The following is a 10047-nucleotide window of genomic DNA, read 5'->3' on the forward strand; positions in this document are numbered from 1 at the left end:
ATTCCAACTTACTATGTAACAAAACTAAGCGAACCAATTTATAACACTGAGCGAAACATAACTTGTGATAACTGGTTTACTTCATATTCGCTTTTAGAAATGATGAAAAAGGACTATAAGTTGTCTCTGATAGGAACAATAAAAAAAAATAAACGAGAAACACCGGCTCAATTCAAAAGTGTATCGAAAGATACACCGAACATCCGATTTTACTATTTAGATAAAAAAACGTTGCTTTCTTATAATCCTAAAAAGAAAAAGATTGTATTAGTTATATCTTCTATTCATCAAACGGGCAAAGTTAATGAAGAATCGGGAAAGCCGGAAATGATTGAGTTCTATAATAAGACAAAGGGCGGCATAGATTGCTTCGATTTCAAATGTTACCAGTACACTACAGCTAGAAAAACTTTTAGGTGGCCTCTTAGATCACTTTATGGTATGTTAGATCAAGCTAGTGTAAATTCTTTTATCCTTTACAATCTAAATCAAAGTAACACTCCAATGAAAAGAATAGAATATATAATGGAACTTTCTATGCAACTTGTAAAACCTACACTAATTAAAAGATTAGCTACTCCTACGTTGCGATCAAATCTGCGTAGTATGATTAAAGATTTTTTGGATGCGCGCGATTTACCAGAGGAAATGGACATAAGAGATGAATTGGTTGATAATAAAATGTCAAAACAAAAACGCTGTAATTTGTGTTCTAGTTCTCTGGACCGTAAAACTTTTTACAAATGCCTAAGATGTGACAAGGCTATGTGCAAAGAACATGCAGCGAAAATATGCTATGAATGCGCAAACACCGTGTAATTCTCTTTTTTTTTCAATTTTATACAATAAAAATTTTATTTAATAATCAATTTTTGTTATTTATTTATATTATACTAATCAACAACATCCAAAAGAACTATTTTTACTTTAAGATTCTTTTTTTTTTGCGTTATTACGATAAATCAAGCAAGTAACGTTATATCGCTATCGCAAAAAAAAACGGGTATTTTCATAGTTCAAAAAAAATATACTTTTTGGAATGGATCAAAAAACGAATTCAGCCATTTCAAAGAACAACTTTTTAGCTTTCAAACGCGACTTAAAAAATGTCGATATCTTTTTTTTCATAAAGTTATGCAATTTAAAAGAAAAAATGAATTTTTATGAAAATTTTTTGAGAATGGTTTACATTTTTAAATGTGTCTTTGTTTAAACAAATAAGGTAATAAATCTACCAACGCCATTGTATTTTTGAGAAAATTTCCGATCCAAAGAAAAAAAAATTTGTTTTAATTGATAAATTACAGCCCGATATACAGTCAATCAAAGTCGCCGGGTTAGGCTAACCCATGTTCGTACGGAACGTAACTTTTTTATAGATTGTACCCTGAGGGATATATATATATATATATATATATATATATATATATGAGTTTTAGTAATTTTTTATTAAGTATGTAATGTAAAATTGTTTAATTGTTTGAAATACGTTATTATAAGGTAGTTAAAGAGCTAAGCTAAATATTGCTATCAATGAAGCTTAAAATTTTGGTTCCGTTTTACGAGGCAAATCTGGATTTGTTTCTGATGTTTCAAGCTATATTTTCTTGATTTCTGAATGAAATTTAACATGTTCAGCATCGTACGATACATTTTTCTTTTATTTTGATCTAATTCTTATACTTGTATGTCAACTCGGTTCCTCTCAGTAATGTTTTAAAGGAAAAAGTAGCACCTTTGTAACCTAGCAGTAGCAAAAGTAGCACCTAGCACCTCCACAAAAAATTTTCGGGTATACGACATAATTTAGTGCTAATTTATTGCTGATTTATTACTCTATTTCCAAATTTACTGTTCGTACCTATTCGCAGGAGATTAACCCTTAGCTGGCACACTTCACCAGGATTACATAGCTGGCACACTGGGCCGTTTCAAATCCCAACCACTAAAATGCTTGCTGCGAGGAAGTTTTTGATTTTTGTCACTTCAAAAAATTCCAAGATAGTCTTTGAATGTTGTTTTAACAGATGTCATAGGTTATTTTGATAACATGTAATTTATGTAATATTGAGTATGAAAAAAATTGGTGAACGTAAAAAAACGAAAATATGACTATTTTCACTCAAAAATTCATAATTTTTCCATTTTTTCATATTAAGGTAGTTCTTGCAGTACTTTGAAGTCACAAAAACAACTATTTGTTAAGGGTGACAAATATGAATGATTTAGTATGTAAAATAATCAGCATACATTAAAATTAATTATTCCTTAAGGTTTTTTTTCTCATTTAACTTTTGCTATAAACTGAAAATATCAAAGCAAGCAAAGTCACAAATTTGACTAGAGTTGGTAATATAACTATATCCAGTAAAAACAGAGCCCAGTCAAAATGACGTCAATATGACATCAAAATTGTTGTTTGTCGTCATTGCGTCAAGAAATAGATCAATATGACGAAAAATTGACAATTGACGTTGTGCGCGATGAAACATCATAGGGATAGGTGAAAGTGAATTTTTAGATGATATAATTGAGTGTTATGTGGGAAAAACTCGATTAATCACGTTGACATCAAAATGACTACATTAATTATGATGAGACAATTTAATCTACTCATTGTCAGTTATTTTCTTAAAAAGGATCTCCCCAGCGTTGTTTTATAGTATGTATTACGATTTACATATATTTCGAACGGTTGGAGCTTCCGTGATGTTTATTATGGTATTATTGAAGACCACATATACTGCATGAAGGTCTTCAATAATATCAAAAATTTCTCATATTTTTTCAGAAATTTTGCAAGAATCGGGACTTATAAAAAATTCTCATAAAATTTCTTTTTCAGAAATAATTGGATGAAGATTTTCGGAATATTTCAGTATCATATATATGAAAATTTCTGATGAATTGCACAGATTTTCTTACATTTAATCAGACTTCTACAGAAATATATTGGCGAAAAATATTTTATTCTTATTTTTTTTAGTTTTTCTAAAAAACGTTCCAATTCGTATTAAAAAATCTGAAAAATTCTGAGTATTCTAAGAAAATCTAAAAATTTTTATAGAAATTTTGATTAATAATAATATGAAAAATTCTGATATTTTTCCACCAGGATTATTAGATTTTGACAAATAAAATCGTAAATGTTAAAGTGGATTTTTTACTTTTGTGATTTTCACCTCATTTCAAAGATATCAATCGACTCCTACTCCCCAGAAGGCCAGAAGTTTTTTGGTTACCGGCGTTACCGCGTCGCGTCGCTTCTTGTCGCGCGCCTGCTAAAGCTAACAATAAGGCCGAACTTCCTCGACGTCGGTAATGTCAACTAAAGCAAAGGCCGAACTCCGACGCGCACGTAAAGTGGTGCCACTGGTGGTGACAATGTAGCTCCGGTAACTTAGCCGGTCAAGTTCGACTTTATTAATTTTTTTTTTTTTAATCGTTTGTTGGTCGTTTGTTGGTGATTGTTGGCCTAATTACAACGTTTGTTGGTTCTTAATTTTTTTGTAAATTAAAAAAGAAAAATTAACGTTAAGTTAGCCGGAAAAAACTCATTTTTAATTAAAAAATGGCCTAATCGATGCGTAATCGTTTGCTGATGATGGTTGGTCTAATTTTAGCGTTTGTTGGTTTATTATTAGTCTTAAAAACGATAAATTATCTCGGTAATCGACACTGAACATGCTCTGCGACCACATGCGCATGCTCAGTGGCCGCACGCGCATGCAAAAGTGCGCGAATTTGAAACGTATGTATACTTATATAATGCATATCACTTATTGTTAACTTTTAATGATGAATATATCTTATATGATATATCAAAGTACATACGTGGGCGGGAGGGCTTTGGGTAAATATCCCGTTTAGGGGACCCACTTCCGATGACCTTGAATTTGACATATATTGTCAAGGACACCCTCCCGAGTAACATGCAAGTAATTTTAGTCGGGCTTTAAACAGTTAAATACTACCTACATAGGTTAGATGACGCGCTTTAAAAGTATTTAACTGTTTAAAGCGCGTCACTAATCTACAAAAACGGGGGGTGGGGGTGAACCTAGGTTCGCGTGAAAAGTATATGCGTGAACTATTTCGACATATTTATTAGTCATTTATACCTTTTAAAACTCAAAATAGCTGCTATATTTTCCAAACTTTTTTTGTTTATAACTTTTTAATAAAAAGCGACCCCCGACTAAAATCACTTGCATGTTACTCGGGAGGGTTTTTGACAATATATGTCAAATTCAAGGTCATCGGAAGTGGGTCCCCTAAACGGGATATTTACCCAAAGCCCTTCCGCCCACGTATGTACTTTGATATATCATATAAGATATATTCATAATTGAAAGCTAACAATAAGTAATATGCATTATATAAGTATAAATACGTTTCTAATTCGCGCACTTTTGCATGCGCGTGCGGCCACTGAGCATGCGCATGTGGCCGCAGAGCATGTTCAGTGTCGACTACCGAGATAATTTATCGTTTTTAAGACTAATAATAAACCAACAAACGCTAAAATTAGACCAACAATCATCAGCAAACGATTACGCATCGATTAGGCCGTTTTTTAATTAAAAATGAGATTTTTCCGGCTAACTTAACGTTAATTTTTCTTTTTTAATTTACAAAAAAATTAAGTACCAACAAACGTTGTAATTATGCCAACAATCACCAACAAACGACCAACAAACGATTAAACAAAAAAAAATTAATAAAGTCGAAGTTGACCGGCTAAGTTACCGGAGCTTAACAATGTAGGGATATTGGTAACACTGAATCTCACTAGCTACACCGTCTACACCAACCACACTTGCACGCTTTTGCCTATCTAGCTAACACACGCTCATCTCCCCGAAGAGTAGAGAGTAGAGAGTTCGCGCCAGAGTTAAGGAGGCTCTTACTCGGCTGCTCTAATCAATGTAGCAACCGAAAAATTATCATTAATAATTGGTTATAAAATTATCGGAAAATTAAATAAAAAAATAAATAATGATTTTTACATAGTGTAAGAGTAAGTTATATGTTCTATTAGTGTAAATATTAAAATTTATACAATAAGTCAGTTGACTACGTCAGTGCTAAAGAGCAGAACATGCGCGTGTCACAACGTCGTCTGTAGCAGTCTGCAGCTAAGTGAGGTGTAGCCGTGTAGCGTTGTAGCGAATGATGCGATGAAGAGATGGAGCCAAAAGAAAGATATAACGTGAGAATGCTGAGAGGGAAAATGAAAGGAAAATTCGCGAAAATAAAGGTTGTCAATGCGCGAGAGAATAATTATGCCGCTACCATACAGCGCAGAGAAAAGACATGTGCAAGTGAGGTTAGAAACTTCGCGCTATTTTGACACTTGGAAGATCATTCGCCTAACCTGTCGTACGTCATATTAAAACTACAATATCTTTTATAACTCATCGTCAACACCAAGTTTTCTTCTTATCATTAGAAAGATTATTATTTTAACTACAATTCCTTAGTTTTTTGTTTACCTGGCTCGCAAACTTGCCAAGCAAATACATCACTTCCGGTAAAAATTTTAGTGTTTACCATATGCCCTGTGTTAAAAATGCGAATTTCAATACTGATATTTTTACAGTTTTTATCGTCAACCTATGCTCAAGTTTTGGGCATCGGTCCGTTGTGGTTCACTTTACAACATATATTAATTTCATAAAGATCTGTCATATTATGATCGAGGTAAGAGCCTCCTTAAGATCCGTACGTGATACGAGACACATCTCCTGTAAAGAGAAGTTATATTAAAGACTGATTATTGTGTTACTATCCACCTCGCACAACCCTACAAATGGTGACCCCGACGTGATATCGTCGCGATACCAACGCGATCGGGACGCGTAACGAAACACGCGAGTTTTCTTCGTAACGTTGTGCGGAATTGGAAGCTTTTCGACGGCTTCGCGCATCGGGCGAGCCGGTTTTGCGCAATCCGCCGTACCGAGTTTGCAGTGCAGTCATACGTGCCGCATATTTTCTCGTATCGGACACTCGTTTCGCGTCGCGAAAGCCGTTCGGATCGTGCAAGTGCGGCGTAAAAACACACAGTAGGCGCGCGAAAAAGAACACGGAAGTGCGTGACCGCGTGTCGGCAGATGGACGATAAACGCTTCTTGAGATCCGGATTTTCGTACAATCCGTCCGGAAGTTCCCGAAAAGAACATGAGCGTAGTGCGTTCTCCTCAAAAGAACAAGCCAGTAGAGCAGACTGAGGGCGACGGGCAACGCGATAAACAGCCTCATCGTATTCAGCAATGGCGGCAATGATAGCGAAGGCGCGAAGAAGAACCAGCAAGACGGCCATATTGGTGACACCGCCCAAAGGGAAACGATGCGGAAACTTCAACGTCGAGGATTGACGCCTTCGCAGGTCCACCGAGTGGCGATTCCCATATATGCAGCTGCCCATACCGTACGCAGACAACTTATGTACCGAAGGCACAGCGAGTACAAATTAATTTACGCAAATTCAAAGCCGGTACCAACGTGCGAGCTTGGTTTGAGATCGCAGAAAATGAATTTTGAGATCTCAACACATTAGAAGCAGAGAAATTCACAGCGCTCGTATCCAGCCTGGATGACGAAGTTTACGAAAGCATGAGTAGCACGATCATCGGGATCCCGCTGAAAACCGTTATCAGCGCTTAAAATCGCTATTAATTGGAGATTATTCTCTGACGCGAGTCAGAGTCTCGGAAGCTACTATCCGTCTGATATACAAGGAAGACCGTCAAGATTACTCGCGTACTCGATCGCTAGCCGGCCCCGGAAGGATCGACAAATGGCCACGGACGAAACTCTCGAATCCCCAGAGAAAAAGTTTGAATTGAATTCTCAATAAATTGTTGGAACCTCTTTAATGTCATGAAGAAATGGTTCAAACAGTTACATGATTATTCAGAAACCTGGTCCTTTTTTTGTACAATATAAAAATATACCGAAAAAATGAACTTCTGAAATTTCCTGGTGCTGATCTCCAATAACTTTTACTGTTGGTTCCGATTCCGATATCGATGGTTATCTATTGTGTGATGACTCATAAGCTTAAAAATTTTTTTCAAGATAACGATGATATTCTCCTACATACGTTTTAAACTTTTATTAAAACAGCGCAATATTACGAGCTATATCCAAATGTATGGATTGCGTTTCGCATTTAGTAACTATAAAACCTGTACCGGTAGCTAGTGGAGAACGCAGTTTTCGGAAACTCAAGTTAATAAAAACTATTTAACGGTTCAACAATTTCACAAACAAGACTTACTAACCTGCTACTCTTTTCAATTATTAAAATGAAATTGCCGCAAACTTGAAATTTTCGTCGCCGAAAAATTTGAATTCGAGTGTTTTTGCCGATAAAAAGGCCCGAAAAGTGAAATTTTATAGACTTCCGTATCTCCTCCCCAAAAATATGGTTTTAAGCGCTGTCTCTAGGAGACCGGAAAAAATACAAAAAGACAAAAAAAAATCAAAAAATAAAAATAAAAAAATATAAAAATATAAAAAAACAAAAACAAAAAGGATCTACACAAACTTTCTAACGTCCACTCGTTAGCTCTGGGTAACGCTAAAGGAAGTTCTCTGAATTTTCATATTATGCGTTTATTTTTCATTCGTTTATATCCGTTTAGATTAAGTAAAGCTGCTAGGTAGTCTAATATTTTTACAATCTAACTACAATTCCGCTGAGATTCGTAATCAACGATATCGAAACCCCCCAAATGCAGAAGTACTTTATTAGCAAATTTCCAAGTCTTTGATGGGCGCCATGATACTCTTGCCAGGGCGCCATGTTTGCTAAACCGGGCACTGATCACAGCGGATCTTCAGGCATCGCCATGGGGAGCCGTGTTAAGAAATCGTACCGACGACCTCCTTTGCAATTCCCTGGGATTTTTCTCGAAGAAGTTTCACAGACCTGCCCAATGAACTACAGCAACGTATATGAGAGCTGACCGCGATATACAGCGATCAAATTCTATAGACCGGTGGATCGAAGGAATGTGGCAGACATCGAAGTTCGGACGTAATCACAGCCACCTGACGTATGCATTTCCTGCAAAGTCGGACAAGGCTTCTCCTCCCAGACAACTCCGGCAGCTCAGTTTTAATCGGACATTCAGACAAAATCACATACCTCCAGGGCAAGCAGAATGTGGTAGCCGATACACTCTCCAGAGTGGACGCACTTCACTCCTCAGTTTTTATCAATTCGAAGATCTGTCCAAGGCTCAACGTAAGATGAGGAAACTAACTTCTTTAGCTCAGAGACAACCAGACTTCGTTTAAGTTTCAAAACTCACATTTGGGGTCCAGACCCCCAAGCTCTGGATTGTGATGTTTCAGCCTTTCAAGCTGCACGACATTCGTCCTTTCGTTCCGCAAGCGTCGACGGCAAGTGTTCGACCGCTTCTCCCATCTGAATCACCAACCCCAGTGACAAGATTACTCACTAAGATCAGCGGACAGCGCTATGTCTGGCATCAATGAGGAAGGACAATCAGAGATTGGGCCAAGACCCTGCATTCAGTGTCAACGCGCGAAGATAGGGGACTCCACTTTCCCCACTGCAAAACCAGAAAGTTCCCGCTAACCGATTCACGTTCGACCACGTACATATCGACATAAATCGACGCGATGATTCCCAGCGAATGGCAACACTTATTGTCTAACGATGAATACAGATTCTCCAGGTGACGGAAGCTATTCCCTATTCCGAACTACCAGCAGAAACGATAGCCAAAAAAGCTTCTTTACGCACTGCCTGGATTCGCGTTTTGGTTCACCGGAAGTTATAACTACGACCCAGGGATCCGCGTTCGAGAGGGCAGCTTTCCAGCCTTATTGCACTATTGAGAGGCAACAGAATCCTCACGACACCCCCCCCCCCCGCCTCAAAAGGACTCATTGAAAGCTGGCAAAAACCCCCACTTTGGAACAGCGATCAAATGTCCGAGAAAAAAAAAGGACTGGGGAAATTCCTTTGTACTTTTTTTGGGCCCTCAGGGCGTGCTACAAAAAACTTTAAAAAAAAACCACAGTATCTTTCGAACACGTTTGGGGAAAACCCGGAAATTTTTCACACATGAAGAGGGGGTTTTAAAGACCAACTTCCTTTTTGGAGATTTTTCCCCATACACATGCAGCACCGAACCGCTCCGCACCCCCCCAAAAAAATGGGGTTTTGGAAGAAAAAACCCTTTTCTTAAGGATTTTACTCTTGTACGCACTTTTCCTGCGACAAAGGGGGGCACAACTAAAGAGTCATCGACAAAACCCCTTTTTCAGGTCCTCATCGCGTTTTCGAGAGGGTCAAAATCGACTTTTCAAAGGGGGACTCAACGGGCAGCCTTCAAAACCCTTCCCCCCCACGCCTCAAAAACCCCCCCCTTTCAGCTGCGGAATGATGGATGCCCAATTTAACCGGAGCACTGCCCGTTTTATCAGTGTCAACCATCTACTAGTGCACCCGCCTAACTCCCCCGAGCAAAACCCAAAAAAAACCCAAAGGGGCCAAAAGGGATTCCAGGAGCAAAAAAAAAAGGCAAAATTTCCCCCTTTCCCCAAAAAAACCTAACTTTTTAATTTTTTTTTCCTTTAAAAACACCTCACTCAGGGGAGTTTTTAGGGATTTTTGGTTTAAAAAAACCACTATAAAAAACCTTTACAAACCCCCCACCTTCCACGCTTTTTTTCCTATCTGCTAAAACGCTCACTCCCCCAAAAATAGGATTCACCCAGATTAAAAAGGGGGCAAAGCCGTCCATTACCGAAATTCATTTAAAACCTCTTTTGAAACGGGGTTTAAAACCAAAATCCTTTTACGGGGTAAAGTAGAAGTCTAAAAGGGGGGATTGCAAATAATTAGTAAAAATTTAAAAAAAAATTTTTAAAAACTGTCCCCCCAAAACCTTATTTTTTTTATATAACTTTTTTAGTAAAAATTTCAAATTAAACTTTCCCCCCCCCTTTAAAGACTGCCCCCAAAAATAAAAAAACCTTTTTAAATTGAGATTAAAGCCCGGA

At 37.4% G+C, this 10047-nt stretch overlaps 1 protein-coding gene across 1 annotated transcript; it reads left to right on the forward strand.

Moving 5' to 3' along the window:
- On the forward strand, nucleotides 1–1396 carry LOC143908672 (uncharacterized; the record flags this gene model as incomplete). Its single annotated transcript, XM_077426421.1, has 1 exon — nucleotides 1–1396. A coding segment is annotated over one exon (819 nt), but the record flags the coding sequence as incomplete, so codon positions are not given.
- Between the last annotated feature and the right edge of the window lie 8651 nt (nucleotides 1397–10047).

The sequence above is a fragment of the Temnothorax americanus genome, unplaced genomic scaffold (assembly GCF_048541705.1).
Source record: "Temnothorax americanus isolate GAGA-0224 unplaced genomic scaffold, ASM4854170v1 Scaffold110, whole genome shotgun sequence".
Classification (NCBI taxonomy): domain Eukaryota; kingdom Metazoa; phylum Arthropoda; class Insecta; order Hymenoptera; family Formicidae; genus Temnothorax; species Temnothorax americanus.